This window comes from Temnothorax nylanderi, unplaced genomic scaffold, assembly GCF_030848795.1.
Source record: "Temnothorax nylanderi isolate EJ_2023f unplaced genomic scaffold, tnyl_v1.0 TNYL_tig0469_pilon, whole genome shotgun sequence".
In the NCBI taxonomy this organism is placed as follows: Eukaryota; Metazoa; Arthropoda; class Insecta; order Hymenoptera; family Formicidae; genus Temnothorax; species Temnothorax nylanderi.
This window is the reverse complement of record NW_027249531.1, coordinates 73,528-93,720: the sequence shown is the minus strand read 5'-3', so window position 1 is coordinate 93,720 and position 20,193 is coordinate 73,528. Positions and strand designations below refer to the sequence as shown.

The window sequence follows — 20,193 nt, the reverse complement described above, 5'->3', positions numbered from 1 at the left end:
CCTATTAGTCACCAGCCTCTCCATAACCTTACATAGACACGATGAGAGTGATATAGGTCTGAACTTATTATTGGAACCCTGCTTCGGGATAAAAAAGACCAAATAGTCCCTCCATTCGTCGGGAAAACTACCTTCCTCATAAAGTAGATTATAGATTTTAAGAAGAAAAGACTTGCCTAAAGGGGAGAACTTCTTAATAACCCTGTAATCAATACCATCTAGTCCAGGACTAGACCCAATGTTTACTGACTCCAAAGCCCAATCAAGCTCTTCGGGAAGAAAGGGTAAATCCATAAAGGGGTCAGTCCCCGGAGAATCAAGAGAATTGGTGGGAGGGGGCGGGGGAACCCATGGGGGAAAAAGGTCGTCAATTTGATTGCGGACACTCTCAATTTTTTCAACTGGAACAGCTTTACCCGTCTCAGTCCGATTCCATCTAGAATCAAATCTCTTCATAGTGTCCCAAACTATTTTGGGATTCGTATCTCTCCTAAGAGATTCTGCAAATTTCTTAAAACCTTCGAGTTTAATCCTTTTTAAACCCTTCTTAGTCACAGTGCATTGATTCCTGTAAGATTCGTAATCCGTAGCCCTACCTGTTTCCAGAAAGGTTTGTAATTTTACTTTTCTCTCGGCTACTAGAGCATCACACTCCTCAGACCACCAAATACAAGGAGGGTGAGGGGGAGAGGGAGAAGGGTTACGAGAATCTCCCGGGGAAGCCTCCACCAAGGCCTTCTCCACAATCGCCAAGAACGTTGAATATAACACTTTAGGACTAGGTTGTTCCGATGACATTAAGAGTCTAAGATCCCTGTCCATAACTGAGCTAAAAAGTTTCCAATCCGTGTGCTTGTTATATAGTTTAGTTCGCTTACGTGGGGGGAATGAGGAACCTTTGCTCACCGAAGACGTAATCAAAACCGGGAAATGATCCGAGCCCCAGGCATCGTTCAAAGTCTGACATCTAAATTTAGGAGCGATGGAAGCATGACAAAACGCCAAATCTATGATTGAGGGGCCGCACGAGGCGTTACCCAGAAAGGACGGGGCACCATCGCTTATATGAACGAGCTCTGTATCCTCGATTGCCGATGACAATGATCTACCCGACTGGCAGAGGAAAGAGGATCCCCACGCCGGACTATGAGAGTTAAAGTCGCCTGCAAATATGCATCTATTAGTTCCAATGCCATTAGGGTCGTCAAATTGAGTAAAAAATCTTACCCATTCATTTTCAGAAATTTGGCCACTCTGTGGAGGCTTATAACAAGATACGATAAAAAGATCGACTCATATCTGGGAAAAAAATCTCAATCGCACAGGCTTCTACTTTACCCGCACAGTCCTCCACGACGGAAACCTCTCTGTATTTCAGAGAATGGCTGACCAGAATAGCCACCCCTCCGCCTCTGCCAATAACTCTATCCCGTCTAACCGTATCAAATCCTCTCAGCAAAAAGCCCAATTGCGGCTTAAGCCACGTCTCCGAGATCGCAGCGCAGTCGAACAATGTACTCTGCTTTTCCAATTCTTGATAACGCTGTAAAACAGAATGTGCATTCCAGTGTACAAGTCTAAATTTATCCATTTCAAACGTAATAAAGAGAACAAATATAAGTGAAGGAAATAGTAAAAGTAAATCCTTAAGGTAGGTATAAACAGCTAACGTTATAAAATTATTAAGATGCGCTCAGAGATGTAATGCAAAGGAAGATATAAATCAAAATATTTAAAAAAATTTTTTTTATATGTAAAAAAGAGCGCTAAAACTGAAGAAAAGAAAAGAAAAGAAAATAAAACTTAGCACTATTCCTTGGTGGTTCCCTCGTGGAGCTTTAAGGTATTCTCCAGTCTATTCAGCAAGACATCCACTTGCTTCATGGCGGACGCCCTTTCCATTATTTCCAAAAGCCTGGATGAAATTTCCGGGGCACAATGCATAAGACTTGCGGCAAACGACTTTCCTTTTGGATTAGACTGAAGACTAGCCGGAGTGTTTAACATCAGCACCCCTCCCTTCGAAGGAAGTGGAGGGAAGTTCTTCGAAGAAAAAGCTGGTGGTCGTCGATCATCGAAGAGCGGACAATTTTTTTCCCTCTTCTGTACCAGAGCCCTTGCCTCCATGAAGGGCAAGTTGTCAACAGCCATCACCTTTGAGATCTCGAGATTCTTCAAATATTTGGGACATTTCCTGTCACTGGTAGCATGCTCCTCCTCGCAGTTTATACACTTCTTTGGCTTAGTGCAGGGAGCCTCTTTAGAACTTGTGTGATCCTCGCTTCCGCATTGAAGACATCTAGAATTTTTTTCACAATATTTTGACAAATGTCCAAAAAGGCCGCAGTTGAAGCACAACCGCACCGACCTTTGAAATGGTGACGTGTGAACTATTGTCTTGAAAATTTTAATATGATCCGGAAGATCCTCTCCCATTTTCTGAATGCAGACCGCTTGCGAGTCCGACCAAATACCAGTAGTACGGTCCCTTCTTTTTAGTCTAAAGAGATCCAAAATCAGAATGTCTTGATTCTCATCTTCAATTGTATTTTTTAAATCAGTCAAAGAGAAATCAAGGGGAATACTTCTTATCACAAATTGTCGAGATAACTTGTATTTTGGAATGTAAGTTAGAAATCCAGCTTCTTTAATATACTTATTCTTAAGAGCTGCATTAGCCGCAGCTTTTGACGGGAATGTAACCTTCCATGTATTAAACGAGAAAGGCGCAACACTCTCATATTTCACGTTTGCTGACATAAGCTTCTTTGCCATTGTAAGAATAGAGGTGCGTCTTCTGGGCTGGTCCTTTGCCGCAGGAATACGAAATAGAACAATGAAAGGAGATTTTGTATAAGCACCATATATAGCTGGAATCTCACTTGTATCAGGCTTATTGCCCTGATTGTTATTTGGCAGGTTAGAAACACCCTTATTATTTGTCTTCATTTTTGGTTGTGTCGGTGTAACCTGAGACTGTTTTCCTGCTTCCTTCGGGGAAGAGCCAGATGTAGTAGAGTTGACCTGCCTCTTCTTATTGCCTTTAACATTCGTGATAGATTCGGTAGCCTCCTCATCTTCGGTGGAAGAGGGGAGGGGACGCTTTCTCGTTTCCGCATCAATATCCATGATATCCCTTATTGCAGCCCGGTTATTATTCTCCGACTGCGACAAAAATGCCTGGAAATCGTCCCTTACATCTTCATAAGTAGGCGAAACGGGGGACGGGGGATCGTCCCCTGCCGACATGTCGGCTTAAAGTGAGGTTAGCCGCCCCACTCGCGGCGGAAAGATTTCTCACACGCAATAAACAGGAAGAGCCCCGGAAATAATGACTCCCGGAAAACAGCGGATGCGCCTGTACAAACAGGGCGCACAGAATAAGCCCAGTAATCCGCGATTTGAACACACGCAACAATTTTAATGCGAGCGAAGACTCGACACCGTGCGCACACCACGGTGGCGAAACCGGAAGTCCACAAGCGTTTTCAATCCGTTCAGCAAACGCTCTTCTGATGGCGAATTGTAGAGGCGCAGTGAACGATTTGTAAGGCGTTAACGCAAACGGCTTAAAGACGCCCAAGAAACGCTTTTCCCGACTCCGTAACACAAGCGTTTTCCCTCCGTTCAGCAAACGTTCTTCTAACAATGCCGCTAGGCGGCGTATCTTTCTCGCATTTAAAATACATCCAGCCGCGTATATAAGCAGACCCCCTGCGAGGCGAAAAGCAGATTTTAACATTTAACGCTCTTTACGCCGTTTCTTCTAACGACAAGAGTAAACGCCCGTTAGGGCCTAAGCAGAATGGCTGTCTTGGCAATGTTTTATGCCTTAAGTCTTTGTCTTATGTAACGCACAATACTGTACAGTACAGGGGCCCAGAACCGGGCCACGAAGCTACCATCCGTGGGATTATGCCTGAACGCCTCTAAGGCCGTATCCTCTCTAGTCAAAGGTGGCAATGATATCTCTAGGAGTCTCGTGAGTCGAAAGGCTCAAAACAATGTGACACACTACTAGGCGGCCGGTCCTCGCGGGTCGCCGGTCGTCGCACGAGCCCGGTTTGCCGTACGGCGCCTCTGCCCGTCGTCGGGATCTCACCGCTTACGACGGAACGGCGTCTAACGGTCGAACATGAGTTTCGCGAGTTCGATGTCGAGACTCGGAATCGTCTGTAGACGAGACTTAGGTCCAAGACTTAAGGCATAACTTAGGGACAAAGACTTAAGGCATAAAACATTGCCAAGACAGCCATTCTGCTTAGGGCCATAAGCTCAATAGAGGCTGCACGCAGTTTTCAATGATGAAAGCAAACGCTTTCGACTTATCAGGGCTGCGTTCGAAAACGTCACCCGAGTGCACACGAGTATACTCCCTTCTCTTTCTATCTCAGCGAGTTAGAAGGAGAAGGGAGTATACCCATGTGTACCCGGGTGACGTTTCCGAATGCAGCCTAAACGCTTAACAGAGGATCTCTAAATGTTTTAAAGAACTCTCAGCAAACGTCATACGTCATGTAAACGCTGTGCAAACTCTTAAAAACACTATATACAAACGCCTTTCAAACGCTGCAGCGTTGCAATTTCCGCTCTACGAACTCTTTACTGACCGTTTCTAAACTCTCAACGAACTTCCGCAAACGCTCACGTAAACATCAAACAAACGTTTATGAAACTTCTCATTTTCGCCAGGGTGGATATACTTTGACTATTACCGTCTTGGACGTCAAATATATAAGATTTGTACTTTCTCAGAGTCATGTGGGAAAAACTGCATTTTCAGTGTGATTATGTTATGATATGACGTCAGATTCGTATTCAGCGACCCCAAAAACCCTCGAGTAACAAATTTTAGGCGAATCTGGTCAATTTTCAAAAACTCATCGGGTATACTGGATCTGCCATTTTGAATTTTGGAAAACTGACGTCAGATTCGTACTCAGCGACCACAAAAACCCCCGAGTACCAAGTTTCAAGCGAATCGGATCAATTTGAAAAAACATCCGCCGTATTGGGTCCGCCATATTGGATCTGCCATTTTGTATTAAAAAATCTAGTCAATTGTTATGTAATTCAAGCTTTTGAATCCGAATCCACGGTCAGAATTTCGAAACTAGCTCGCGCTTTTTCATTACGGCTCAAAATGTACTAAAAAAGTATGTTTTTTGAGATTAGAAAAAAAACACGAACCAACTTTTGAATTCTGACCTCGGATTCGGATTCAGCGACCAAAAATACGTAAGAATTGACTAGTCCGGTCCGCCGGACAGAAAAAAAATTTTTTTGTGGGGCTGTGTTATTTGCCAGAAAAAAATCTTTAAAAATAGCCTTTTTTAAAGCTGTTACACTGGTTTTCCCCCTTAAAAAAACTTTAGTACTTATAACTCTTTCCTAATTGAAAGGAACAATTTTAACTTATACATTCATGTTTTACGCACCAAAATACACAAAATTGTGAAGTTTCAAGCAAATCGGCGAAGAAGTTCTTCCTCTTTACGTTACCAAAAATCATAGAATTTTATTTTTAAAATATATGAATAACCTTAAATTTTAAAAAATTGATTTTACCATTTTAGTTGTCCCCTCTTCCATACAATTTTTGCCTGCTGGACTCAGTTTTCGAGATATTTGACTGGACTGTTTATAAAACGGGACATTCTATACATTTTTATAATCTAATTCAATACAAAATATATTTAACTTTTTCTTTGTAGTTTGCCACTTTCTTGCTATCCTCGACAAATATCTTAATAATTACAAATATATTGATTTTCAATTACTGAGATATTTATCTCATAATGAAAGAAATCCACAGTAAGTATTAATAAAACAATGTATTTTAGATTCACTTTATATACAGACATACTTAACATACATTTCTCCTATGCTATCGTATAAATATTAAAATACAGATAATTTAGCCTTGTTCTTCCTTTGATCCTGTTCGGCAGCGATACTTTTCTCAGAAGCCCTTAAATTAGTAAGATCTTTCTGCTTTTCGTTATACTTCATCGCAATGTTATTATAAAGCACACTACCCTTGGCATGCTTTGCTAATGATTCTTTGAGCTTCGATGATTCCTTTTCTAAACGATTTATGTTTTCTCCAATTTGAAAACTGGCTACATTTAGATTTCTGTTGGATTCTGTTCTAAGTTTATCTCTACTTTGCGAACTATTAGCTGTATCTTCTTTAACTGTACAAGAATAATTAATAATACTTAAATATAATGTACATACATTAATCATATAAATTTAAGAAATATTGGTTTTTCTTCAACTTACTTTTATCACCTAAAGTTTTATTTATAAAATTAAACACATTGCTATCCTCTTTTTCTTTTTCTCTTCGATACTGCCTTTCTCTTTGCTGCTCTAATTTTTGTTGTTGTTTACGCATTTTACGTTCCGCGGAAAACAAATCTTTATCATTACCAGCAAATTCACGTAATTCCATGCAGTGATCTGGAAAATGAAGCAAGTTAATAACGTATTGCACGATCGAAGAAATTTAAACAAACCTAATGATTTCCCTGCTGGCAAAACTTGAGCTTCAACAGGTTGTATTCTACCATCGCTCCGTTTTCCAAGACCAGTACCAATTACATAACCCATTTGCATCATTAATTTGCTACCAATGCCACGGGTATGTCTTTCCCAATTTCCTAAAGGTTCATTGGATTGTAACGTCAAAAGAGATTTGTGAATCAATTGATCATTTATACACGAATTAAGTTCGAAATCGTTATTAATATTATTAGCATCTTCGTCATCGCTATCATCAGATGTATCTGACATTTCTAAGTTTGTGTCATCTGCAAACATAATCAATATTTTTTTCAAAAACTGAATATGAAAAAATGTGTACATATAATTAATTTTTAATATTAGTTTACCGAGAGGCAAGAGATCTTGTAAACCAGCTTCTATAATTTTGCCACTCGATTCAAACTTAACTCTGTATTCATTATCATCTTCATCCTTTTCAGGCAATTTTAAAACAATGGATCTATGCCACATACTGTTCTTTTGTTTAGTTAACACTTTACTTCCAACTTTAATGTTACGGAAATCAGGTTCCCTGCAAATCAAAAGTTACCACTAAAGTAAGTTCTAAATAATATAAATTTGTTTTAACTGATCAAAAAGAAATACTTGTACTCCTGTAGGCTTGAAAACGGCACAATTTCGCCATGACAATAATGGCAATTCTCGTCAGAAAACTTGCAGCTACCGTTGAGAAAATACGGACATGGAATCATTTCTTTGTGTGTCGGATTAAGAAAGAAAACTCGAACCTAAAATAATCAAATTTAGGAGTTAAAAAGAGAAGCAAGAGTAAATGACAAGTTGAAATATATGACAATTTTTAGTACAATCAGTATCGTTAACTTGCCTTAATGTCATGGATATCTTTAATCTCTTCGTCACTGTCTCTATAAACAGAACATACCATAGCATTGTGATAACTAATACCACCCCAAGTACTGCCATGAGGAGCTTTACATTTCATACCCTCCAGCTCCTTTAATTCATCCTAAAAGGTCAACTTGCACGGTATAATTGTGTCATTGCTATGACATAGAGAATAGTTGTATACTGACTTCGATGTTATCAGAAGCAGCGGTGGTTCTGTCATCCTGTTTATCTTCACTGACATCTGATGAGTTTTCCAGCTCTGCCTAATAGATTTAAGCAATGTGTTTAATAATACGTCAAAGCTGTCTTTACATTATATAACTTTACATACCAAATATACATATAATATTTTAGATATGGATTCATAATGCTTGAAAATTATAATAATACGCTGTAATAAAACCTGCATGTGATAATAAAATATACTTTACAATATTATTCTATTTTAGTCAATTTATTTATCTTTGATGGTAATAAATTTAATTTAATTAATAAAAAAATATAGGACAGTAAAACAGGCTAGTCCCCTGGCAATGACTATGTTTACACAGCTGCTTATAATTCCATTTAATAACTACTGTATATTATCCGATCCAAAATTTTTCTCCTTTTGATCATTTAAATATGAACCTATTTTGATATTCTGAACATTTAAATCAATTTTTGATATTTATATACTAAAAAAGTTGTAGGTTAAGTATCAAACAAGGCTCATATCTAAATAATCATTATGATAAAAAAAGGAAAATTTTGGATCGAATAGTATAGAGTAGTTATTAAACTGGATTATAAGCTGCCGTCAATAACCACGTTTACACGGCCCGATTTACACCAAAGTTATAATATGTTATAACTTCGGCGTAAATCAGGCAGTGTAAACGTAGTTAATGATTAAAAATCATTTCTAAGACAGACCTTGAACAAGGCATATTCTTTGTCCAATAGATCTTTTATCTTGTCATCAGGATTATCGTCTTCATTTTTGTTTTCTACATCCCCTTCAAGAGTTTGCAAACTTTCTTTCGTCAAGGATATGAGCTCCTCAATATCAGATTTCAGGCTGAGTAAGTTGTCTCTGTCAGGACCTTTTGGCGTTGTAGACAGTGTCGTGTCTACTTGTGACAACTGCAAAAGTAAATAAAAGGCGCTAAGTAAAAATAAATTGCGATAAACTTGTATGAAAATTATGTTTCTTCATGAATGGTTGATACATATAAATTTCTGATATTGACATACCTGGGTTTCATACTGCTCAATAGCTTCTTTTAAACTTCTCACGTCTGTCATACTGGACAATCACCACGAAACATATAAAAAAACAATTGCAACTTGCAACTTGCAACCACTCGCGCGATAATTCTTCTTTTTCTTCTTTTAATTTTGATCTTATTCAGATACGGCTCTTGCCTCTTCTTCTTCTTCTTCTTTTATTTTATTGGCTCCTGCCTCTTTTCAGAGGACAATACGGCCAACATTTGCCCCTGTTTGTTAACAAAGTCTGAGGGTGCCATTACATGGAGCGCGGAAACGCGGAAACGCGGAAGCGCGGAAGACAAAATTTACTAGATTTCCGTCGATCCGTTCCGTTCATTTGTTGCCTTAGGATGCCGTCCCATGCAGGACGGAATTTCGGAAAACGGAATCTCGGAATCATTCTGATTGGTTAGCCTCATGGGGCTTGTACTGTGCCCCATGGGGCTAACCAATCAGAATGATTCCGAGATTCCGTTTTCCGAAATTCCGTCCTGCATGGGACGGCACCCTTATGCTGGGTCTACAATGCGAGTCGCAAAGTCGTGAGTCACAAGAATTGACCAATCACAATCGAATTTGAGGAGAATAATCGACTGTGATTGGTCAATTCTTGCGACTCACGACTTTGCGACTCTCAGGGTGCATCCCGATGGAGAAGAAATAGCGGAACGGAACAGTAACGGAAAAGAGATATGGTGGGGGGTTAACCAATCAGAGTAGTTCCGTTTCAATTCCGTTCCGTTATTTAGTGAGTGGGTTCCCCATGGCACGGAGCTGTTACGGAACGGAAAAGGAACGGAAAAATTTCTAACCTATTCTGTCGAAAGTTCGCGAATAAGTGCAGTGGATCGATCGCTTTGCAACATTTTTATTTTTGCAAATAAAGAGCAATATGTCGTCATTGGTAGGTATTACATGTGAAAATAAAATATATATGTTAAAATCCTATGTTAATATGTTAATGCTAATTAACCAAATGTGATATATTTTATTAATTTCCAGAAATTCAAATGTGGATATTGCGGCTGGATTGTTTGGTTCGATAAAAACGGAAAACTTTCACATCCTTGCTTAGCAAATCATACGAATTTAATAATGGATAAAGATCGAAATCTCTTTATAAATGGTACGTATACAAATATTATAATTACAATTTTTATTTATGAACATCTAAATGCGTTGTGGTAAAAAGATATTAACGCCTAGTATACAACCTGATTTGCTAAATTCTCAATTCCATGTATTTTGACATTAATATAATATTATTCATTGTTGCATGCTCCAATCGTTTTGTAGACAAATGTCGATGCAGCGCTAGAAGCGTTCGGCAAAGCAGTGGACGTTGCGACTCAGAGGGAAGTCAAATTGCTGTGCTTGCACGAGGTGGCTTGGTGCCACGTGATACGCTTGAGCTATGACGAGGCATATCGATCCTTATTGCAGCTGCAGCAGCAGTCGAGATGGTCCAAGGGCTTCTACGCCTACTTAGCTATGGGTAACGTCAACATCGCCTCGACGCGACGCCTCGAATAAGCAGATTCGGATTTCTTCATTGTACCACATTTGCAGTTTGTTGCGGAGCGAACGGCAAGTTTGACGTTCTCCTGTCGTTGTACGGAAAGATTTTCCCTTGGTTCCACGAGACGAAAAGCGAGTCGCAACTCGATGTTTTTATCATGCGCAGGATGCCGAAAATCGTCGATAAGGAGACCAGGCATCCTTACACAGTTCTATATTATAAGTTGCTCGTATACGAATCAATGTACGTGTGGAACGCCCTTCCGTCCTGTACCACCGAATCGCTGCGAGAAATATCGTATGGTAATAATAGATTGATTTCCAGTTCCATCCGTTTTATATCCTGTATTGTCTGATGACTCCTAAATCGTTTGCACAAAAAAATTCTTTATGTTTTATCTATTACGTAAGTGTCTGAGCAGAATAGCTGACTTATAATTTCAAGACAGTGTTTTATGCTTTAAATCTTTGTTTTTAGCAACGCACAATACTGTCTTGTGTCTCAAGTCTTAAACGAGTGTACAAAGTGTCAACATTGTAAGACTTGAGACATAAGACAGTATTGTGCGTTGCTAAAAACAAAGATTTAAAGCATAAAACATTGTCTTAAAATTATAAGTCAGCTATTCTGCTCAGGCCCTAACTTTATTATCAGAATGCAAGGAAAATCATTCCGAGGAGCCGATGGTGGGTTTAACTGATCTTATCGAAGGCGCAGCGTGTCTTTATCTGGGGGATACCGAAGCGGCTATTAAAAGTTTCCGAAATTGTTTGAAACGTAGGTATCCGTCCAAGGACGAGTACGACCAGCACATTAGCGCGTTTGCGCTGTACGAATTAGGAAGTAGCCTTAGTAACAATAACGTAAGTATATCATATATACATCGTCTATATTTTCGTCATTTATTATACAATTTTATTGTCTCACATTTTAGAATCCTAACGAAGGCAAAAATTTCCTACTGAAGGCGCAAAATCAGTACAAAGATTATGATTTTGAAACTCGACTCAACTTACGTATACATGCCGCCCTGAAAAATATATAGTAACGTTAACTTGTAAGCGTCCGATATTACGTCACAATGTGAGATAGCTTTAGCATCGAAAAAACATATTTACATTTGGATACAACAGTAACATTTTATGTGTGTTACTATCGTCCAAGATGTTGTTACCTCGTTTAACAATAAAGATCAACGAAGATCAGATTAAGGCAATCAGCACCAGAAATATTTTTATGGATCTTCTCTTTTTATTTTATTAGTATTATGTTTTAAACATAAACATCAATGCAAATTCCATATATATAATTTCGAAGATGAAAGATATTTTAAAGCAGGCAAACTTATATGTATATTATATCGTACAATATATCACATTTATTTAGAGCAACAGATTATATTTACAAAAAGTATACTAAACTTAGTAAAATATAGCAATTTATACAAAGTGAATTATGGGTGTTCTTTTACCCCGTCTAAAAAAATGTGTATGTATAGGCAAACGAAATTAGATCGCATCTTTTTGGATAATTATTTGGAAAAGTTGTTTGCTTGAAAAATGATGTATATACATTTTAGCATTGTCTACATTTACCCTGTACATATATCCTGTACACCCACAAATAAAATAACACGAAAATAAAATAAGAAAATATATTTGAATATTTCATCAAAATGGAATAAATCTTTTCTATTAATCCAGAACTGTTTTATATTATTACTCTACTTGAAAATGATAAACAAGTCATCTTCTCCCGGTATACGACAATTTACGTATTTCGTATTTATTTTGTACTTTTTGATTTCGATGACGCCGGAGAGACTGGAGACAGTGACGTAGGATTGTCATTGATGATGGGAATAAGATCAGGTATGCGAAAATCATATAACGGTGCTCTCTCTTTTACTGCACTTATTAAATCTTCATCTAACTTTTCTGTATCGTGGTCGTCAGTGTGTTCTTGACGGTTTTGAGCAATATTTTCTTTTTCGCAGGCAGTGCTGTTATTCTCACTCTCGACGTGTGTTTCTAAAGAATCTAAATAATAACAGATTTAGTTTTACAACAAATTTATATATCATTTACATATTCTAACCATTAGTTATATTGAATATATATTGCCTCTCTTGTACACAAATATACGTACCATTTATAAAGAGATTTCGATCTTTATCCATTATTAAATTCGTATGATTTGCTAAGCAAGGATGTGAAAGTTTTCCGTTTTCATCGAACCAAACAATCCAGCCACAATATCCACATTTGAATTTCTGGAAATTAATAAAATATATCACATTTGGTTAATTAGCATTAACATATTAACATAGGATTTTAACATATATATTTTATTTTCACATGTAATACCTATCAATGACGACATATTGCTCTTTATTTGCAAAAATAAAAATGTTGCAAAGCGATCGATCCACTGCACTTATTCGCGAACTTTCGACAGAATAGGTTAGAAATTTTTCCGTTCCTTTTCCGTTCCGTAACAGCTCCGTGCCATGGGGAACCCACTCACTAAATAACGGAACGGAATTGAAACGGAACTACTCTGATTGGTTAACCCCCCACCATATCTCTTTTCCGTTACTGTTCCGTTCCGCTATTTCTTCTCCATCGGGATGCACCCTCATTGTAGACCCAGCATTATATTACATGGAGCACAATTTGCGCGGAAAAGCGGAATAGGGAATTATAAAATAAGAATGTTTAGCGGTATTTATTGATTAAAATGCTTGTATTCAATAAATAAACTGAAAAGATAAGCATACTAATACAAATTGCAATGAATTAAGTCAACACATATTTAATAAAGGAATATAAATGTCTAGTTATCACCATATTGTTCCGCTTTTCTGCGCAAATTGTGCTCCATGTAATATAAGGCAACCAAATGAACGGAACGGATCGACGGAAATCTAGTAAATTTTGTCTTCCGCGCTTCCGCGTTTCCGCGTTTCCGCGCTCCATGTAATGGCACCTTTAGCGTGGCAAAGTCTAAATAGAAATCACTGAAAGTCTGACCCCCCGTTCCGTTTCACGCATGATGCGCGCATTGCCTATAGTAAACGTTACGTTTACTATAGACCATGCGCGCATCATGCGTGAAACGGAACGGGGGGTGAGTGGGGATCAATGCAGACAGTAATGCTGGGTCTACAATGCGAGTCGCAAAGTCGTGAGTCGCAAGAATTGACCAATCACAGTCGAATTTGAGGAGAATAATCGACTGTGATTGGTCAATTCTTGCGACTCACGACTTTGCGACTCGCATTGTAGACCCAGCATAAAGCTGGCCACACACACTTTTTCGTAACAGTGACAGTAGGATTTCGACCTATCGCGTTGCTCGATTCGGGAACGTACGGCCGTACGTTCCCGAATCGAGCAACGCGATAGGTCGAAATCCTACTGTTACTGTTACGAAAAAGTGTGTGTGGCCAGCTTAAGAGCCATCTACAATGAGTCGGAGTCGCAAGAGTCGTAAGAAATTGACCAATCACAGTTCATTATTCTTCGACCGCAAGGAGAATAATAGACTGTGATTGGTCAATTTCTTACGACTCTTACGACTGCGACTCATTGTAGATGGCCCTTTAAAGGCCATTGCACGTAACAAAATTTTAGTCATAATCGTAAGGCCGTAAGAAAATAGACCAATCACAGTCAATTATTCTTCTCGCGCTTGAAGAATAATCGAGTGTAATTGGTCTATTTTCTTACGACCTTACGATTATGACAACTTTGTTACGTGCAATGGCCTTAACAGTCGCAATGCTTAAAAAAATTTTCCTTCCGGACAAAACACGTCCGAACCGGTTCGCGCACGTTGAGTAAATTGGCTCTTGCCTCTTTTCAGAGAGCAATACGCAAATCGCAATACGGCCCGAAACTTAAAACTGTATAATAACCAACTCGGTAACTGTTTGTAATGAACAAGGCGAGAGCTTAGTTGGTTGGCAAACCTCAATGAAGTAGCCAGCGGCACATGGAGCATGTTTTCACCAATATAGTTGGCAAACAAATTAAAAATTATTTATAATTATCTTTTCCAATCGTTTGGAAATCATTTGGAGAAATTTGGAAAAAACTTTTTAGAGTTTGGAAAACCATACAATAATAGAAAATCAATGAATATCAATTAAGGTGGTTCAAGCAGTAATTTGAAGTCACAAAAACAACTATTGTTACTAGTAACAAATATGAATGATTTAGTATGTAAAAATCAGCATACATTTAAATTAATTATTCCGTAAGGTGTTTTCTCATTTAACTGTTGCTATAAACTGAAAATATCAGAGCAAAGTCACAAATTTGACTAGAGTTGGTGATATAACCATAAATATGATCACGGCTGCGTTCGGAAACGTCACCCGGGTACACACGGGTATACTCCCTTCTCCTTCTAACTCGCTGAGATAGAAAGAGAAGGGAGTATACTCGTGTGCACTCGGGTGACGTTTCCGAACGCAGCCCACGCCGGTAAAGAATAAAATATACTAAAATAGAAAAAATATACGTCACAATTTCTACAATTCCGCGATAGTGAATATATTCATACAACTGCCGAAAAAAGCATGTTATCCTTATAACCTCCATTCAACGGTGGGAGAATGGTAGGACACGCGTCTTGTGCGTCAGCTGACGCGTGCGACGTTGCCAAGCAGCCACTCAAGACGGCCGCCATGACTCTCGTGTCGTGTCGAAACGTCGAAAGTTGCCGAAAGTTTGTCGAAAGTTTCGCTTTATTTATATACGGTACGGTCAATCAGTTTGGTGTCGCGTCAGTATCTTTAGAAATGTTTATTGCATCGATTAAACAGTTTTTTATTCGTTTATCTACTCGAGAAGTATATGAACGTATTCCATAAATGTGCGATCTGACCCTCCAAAGTTTACGGACATATATCTCCGGAACCAAGCGGTAAAAAAATTCGAAATTTTTCAGACACACTCTAGGAACGTTAACCCTTAAATGCCACACCTCTCAAGAATCTCGTAAATGACACATGGGGTCTAAAAGACCCCAGCATGAAAAATGTCTCCTTACTTATTGATTTTTTGATATTTAGTTATGAAAATTATTTTCAATGTTGTTCAAGGCTTAGAAAAGAGAATAAAATGCTTATATTGTTAACATTTCAATTTCAACATAGTATAAAAAATTAAGATCGCCAACAGTTAAAATATTGGCTCCAAAATCAAAAAAATAAAAAATAATAAATAAATAAATATGAGCTCCATTTTTGGAGGGAACATTTGAAAATATATCATTCTAAAGGGTCTGGGGTCCGCTGGACCCCGGGGGGCATTTAAGGGTTAACCTTTCATTTGATATCATATTTTCCGGGCTATCTACATTTGACCTAAATGCTTGAACCATGGTGGAAGAATATAAAGTGAGTTGATTCCTGAGACCAGTTTTCGTTCGTTCTGCGCAGACCTAGACCCAGCCATATTGTTTTCATGAGATACGAGCTGTACGAGCATGGATACAAGCGTAGTTGTGTTACAAAATTTTTATATATATTTATTTGACTGGATCAAGGAAATGGTGCTGCTGGAGCTGGAGAATAAAGAGCAAAAGTGGGAGGTGTTGGAGAAAAAGAGGAGTCTGATGGGCAGAAAGGAGAGAATCACGGAGGATTTGACATGGGAGGAAAGGAGGGTGAATTGGAAACTGAGAGAGATAGCGAGAAGAGAGGAGAGAGAGGGAAGGAGGGCGTGGATCAGAGCAGGAAGAATAAGAATGGAAAACGTATGGTGGAGGTGGGATGTGGAAGAGGGAGTTTTAAAGGATGAAAAGGGAAATAGAAGGAAGGAGAGCGGGGGAGAGAATGAAGAGGGGAGAGAGGAGGTTAGAGGGAGAGAAGTAAGAGCGGAGACGGGGGAATAGGAAGTGAGGAGGATAGAGGGGAGGAGATGGAGATCAGCAAAACGGAAGTTGGAAGAGGCGAGGACGGGGGGAGTAGGAAGTATTGGAGGATGGTGTTCTGGAATGTAGCAGGCTTGCAAAATAAAGATAAGGACTTTTGGGAGGGGCTGAAGAAAGAAGATGTGGTAGTCTTAATAGAGACATGGATAGGAGAAAAGGGATGGGAAAGAATAAGGGGAAGATTACCAAAAGGGTATGAATGGGGAGTGCAAATGGCAAAGAAGAAGAATAAAAAAGGGAGAGCGATGGGGGGGATGGTAATGGGAATGAGAAAAGGGATAAAAGAGAAAGGAACGGAGATAAAGATTGATAGGGAGGGGAGGATAGAGGGGAAGGTAAGGATAGGGGATGAGAACTTGAGTATTATAGGAGTATATGCAAAAAAGGAGGAAATGGAGGAGACCGTACAGGAGTTAGGACACATAATGGAAGGAAAAGAAGAAGGAAGATTTACAATAATTGGAGGAGATTTCAACGCGAGGACTGGACAGGAAGGGGGGAGTGCAGAGGAAGAGGACGGGGGAGAGCAGAGGGAGGGGGGAAGAAAATCGAATGATAGGAAGATGGATAGAGAGGGGAGGAGGCTGGTAAATTGCTTAGAGGAGAGAGGATGGGAAATATTTAATGGGAATGTAAGAGGAGACGAGGAGGGGGAATTTACTTTCACGGGAGGAAGAGGAGATACGGTGATTGACTATGTAATAGGGGATGGTGAGGTAAGAGAGAAGATTGAGAGCATGACGGTGGGGGATAGAGTGGACTCAGACCAGCACCCCTTGGAAATGGTTTTAAGAAGGGGGAACGAGGAGGAAAACAGAGGAAGAGGATGGAAGAAAAGGAACAGGGGAGTGTGGAACGAGGAAGGAGCAAAGATGTTCATAGAAAAAATAGGGGAAGTAGAGGAAAAAGAGGAAGAGTTAAATAAGGATTGGGAGGAAATGGAATCAAGAATAGTAGAGGCGATAAATGAGGTAGAGGAGGAGCTGGGAAGTAAGAAAAAGAGGAGGGGGTGGTGGGACAAGGAGTGCAGAGAGGCGAAGAAAGAGGCGAGAAGAAAATTGAGGGAATGGAGGAAGGGAAGAGAAGAAGGCAGCGTTTACAAGGAAAAAAGAAAGGGTTTTAAGGAGATATGTAAGTGGAAGAAGGAAGAAGAGAATCGGAGATGGGAGAGAAAAGCAGAGGAAGCAAGGAGTGAATCGGAGGTTTGGGAGATAGTAAATAGGGAGAGAAGAAAGAGGAGGGGAATTGAGGAGGGGATTGAGGAGGAAGAATGGAAAGAGCACTTTATGAAGTTGTTAGGAGGAGTAGAGGGGAGGGTGAGGATGGGGACGGAAGGGGGGAGGGAGGAAAAGGAAGGAGAGGAGGAAGAGGAGGTAGGATTAGAAGAAGTGAGGAGGATAATGAGGAAGTTAAAGGATGGAAAAGCTATGGGAAGGGATGGAATACCAGGCGAGGCATGGAAGCACGGGGGGAAGGAGTTGGAGAATTGGGCATGGAGATTTATTAACAGGGTGTGGAAGGGAGGAGGATGGCCGGAAAATTGGAAAGAGGGAATAATCGCGCCAATTGTAAAGAAAGGGGAAGGAAAAAGGGTGGAGGAGTACAGAGGGGTGACAATAATGGCGTCGTTATATAAGGTGTACACGGCAATACTGGCGGAGAGGTTGAGAGAGGAGATAGAGGGGAAGAGAATAGTGCCACAAAACCAGACAGGTTTCAGAAGGGGAATGGGAACTATTGATAATATCTATGTGTTGAACCACCTGGTGAATAGAAGGTTGGGGAAGAAAGGGGGCAAACTGATTGCATGTTTTGTAGATCTCAAGGCGGCGTTTGACTCGGTAGACAGAGGGGTACTAGTAAAAGTAATAAGGGAAAGGGGAATAAGGGAAGGACTGGTGAGAAGGACGGAGGAGATTCTGAGGGAGACGAGAAGTAGGGTGAGGGTGGGAAACGAAGTAGGGGAAGAGTTCTGGACGGGGAGGGGGGTAAGGCAGGGGTGTCCGCTGAGCCCGTTACTATTTAACGTAATGCTAGCAGATATGGAGGAGGAAATGGGTAGGGTTAAATGGGGAGGGATAGTGCTAGGAGGTAAGAGGATATATACGTTGGCGTATGCCGATGACGTTGTGTTAATGGCGGAGGATGAGGATCAAATGAGGAGTATGCTGGAAAGATTGGAAGGTTACCTAGGCAGGAAAAGGCTGGAGCTGAATGTGGAGAAAACAAAAATAATGAGGTTTAAGAAAGGAGGAGAGAGGGACTGTAAGAGAAGATGGTGATGGGAAGGAAAAGTGATAGGAGAAGTAAAGGAATTTCGATATTTAGGGTATGTGTTTCAAAGGAATGGAGGGCAGGAAGCGCATGTAAGGGAAAAGATCAAGAAGGCGGCAGCGGTGATGGGGAAGGTTTGGGGGATAGGAAAGAGAAGATTTGGGAAAGACTGGGGAAAAAGATTGTGGCTGTTTGATAGACTGGTGTGGACGGTTATGGGATATGGAGCAGAAATATGGGGATGGAGAGAGAGGGAAGGAATGGAAAGATTGGAAGAAAGGTATATCAGATGGGTTTTGGGAGTAGATGGAAGGACACTGTGGTATCTGGTTAGGGAAGAGCTGCAAAGGGAGAAGCTAAGAGGGAGGGCGGGGATGAGGGCATGGAGATTCGAGAAAAAGTTAGAGGAGGGGAAAGGAAGCGAGCTGGCGAGGCTATGTTGGGAAGAGTTGAGGGAAAGGGAGAAAGAAGGGAAAGTAGGATCAAGCTGGGAACGAGAGAGAGGAAGCTTCTTTGAAGACAGAGGAGTGAGGCTAAAAGAACTGGAAAGGCTGAGAGAAGATGGAGACGAATGGTATCATAAGCTATTTGGAGGAGATAAGGAGAAGCAAAGGAAAGAGAGACGGGAGAGGATCGAGGAATCGGAATATAATAGGTGGTACAAGATAATAAAAGGAGAGGGTATTCCGGGGTATCTGAAGAAGGGATGGGGAGAGAGCAGATGGAGAAGGGTGGCGAGGTTTAGGCTAGGGAATGAGATGAGAGAGAGCAGGTACTGGGAAGAAGAAGAGAAGAAGAAATGCAGGATGTGCGAATATAGGGAAGAAACGTGGGAGCATGTATGGGAGGAATGCAGAAGATGGAAAGCAGGAGGAGGAAGTTGGCAGGAAGCGGTGGGATGGGTATTGGATGAGGAGGGGGGAGAAGAGGAATGGATGATGGAAATAGAGGGGGAAAGAAGGGAAATGGAGGGGGAGAGAATGGAGGGGAGAGAGGAGAAAGAAAGGATATTAGAAAGGAGAATGGAAGGAGACAGGAGTATAGGGTGGTCGGAGGAGGACGTGAGCGCAAGAAGGACGGGGGAGAGGCCGCCGAGGGACCCGAACGAGGACGGGGAAGAGCCGAGACGGGAAGGAGGGAGGCAGAGGGACGCAGAAGCGGAAGTAGCAGAAGATGCGGAGGAAGTGGAAGAAGCCAAACAGAGGGGGAAGGGGGAAGGGGGAGGGATAGGGAAATTAGATTAAGTGTAAGGTCGCAAATGACTAGGCTAAAGGGGTGAGAGAATGTAAGAGGTTTGGGTACGTTCCTCACAAAAACGCCGTGTAGATTGTGAACCCTACGGGGATATACAATAAAACGTACATACATACATACATTATTTGACTGGATCAATAAGTTATTAACCTATTAAAAGGTAATTTCGTGATAAATAATTGTTTTCGGCAAAAATTTACGGTTAAAAAAATTATGAATTGCAAAATTCCTCTTTTAATTTATTTATTTTAGTGAGGTTATGTGACATCAAAATCATAAATCGATCTCACATGGAGTACTCGAATGTAAATCTTTCATTTCGACACACATTTTTATTTATCCAAAAATTATATTATATGTTTTATTTCATGACTTCTATGAATATCGTGAGTTTTATGAAGTCCATAAATTTTATTTCAGATTCGATTGACTGACAATGACTTGTTGTGCTGTTAAAGGGTGCCAAAACATCAAGTCGCAGCGAAAGTCAGGCAATTTGAGTTTTTTTAGTTTCCCAAAAGACGAAATTG

General features: G+C 40.1%; 2 protein-coding genes and 1 long non-coding RNA gene across 4 annotated transcripts; 1 reads left to right on the top strand and 2 right to left on the bottom strand.

Moving 5' to 3' along the window:
- Positions 1-5,819: 5,819 nt before the first annotated feature.
- On the bottom strand, positions 5,820-8,976 carry LOC139783100 (zinc finger CCCH-type with G patch domain-containing protein). Of its 2 annotated transcripts, none has more exons than XM_071722223.1 (9): positions 8,656-8,976; positions 8,335-8,544; positions 7,605-7,682; positions 7,397-7,537; positions 7,162-7,298; positions 6,897-7,081; positions 6,522-6,815; positions 6,286-6,465; positions 5,820-6,197 (listed from the first exon to the last, which is right to left on the bottom strand). In XM_071722223.1, the coding sequence occupies exons 1-9, from the start codon at positions 8,704-8,706 to the stop codon at positions 5,902-5,904; spliced, it is 1,572 nt and encodes a 523-aa protein (XP_071578324.1). In that variant the 5' UTR covers positions 8,707-8,976; the 3' UTR covers positions 5,820-5,901. The 2 variants fall into 2 exon arrangements, with proteins under 2 accessions (XP_071578324.1, XP_071578322.1); XM_071722221.1 differs by having other exon boundaries at positions 7,156-7,298; positions 8,656-8,975.
- Positions 8,977-9,421: 445 nt separating this feature from the next.
- On the top strand, positions 9,422-11,408 carry LOC139783098 (tetratricopeptide repeat protein 39C-like). Its single transcript, XM_071722220.1, has 6 exons — positions 9,422-9,577; positions 9,676-9,799; positions 9,970-10,168; positions 10,243-10,494; positions 10,847-11,055; positions 11,127-11,408. Exons 2-6 carry the CDS (start codon positions 9,797-9,799, stop codon positions 11,235-11,237), a joined length of 774 nt encoding a protein of 257 aa, XP_071578321.1. The 5' UTR covers positions 9,422-9,577; positions 9,676-9,796; the 3' UTR covers positions 11,238-11,408.
- LOC139783099 (uncharacterized) lies at positions 11,061-12,717 on the bottom strand. The gene is made up of 3 exons (XR_011721116.1): positions 12,559-12,717; positions 12,341-12,464; positions 11,061-12,231 (listed from the first exon to the last, which is right to left on the bottom strand). It is a non-coding gene; the product is annotated as an uncharacterized lncRNA (long non-coding RNA).
- Between the last annotated feature and the right edge of the window lie 7,476 nt (positions 12,718-20,193).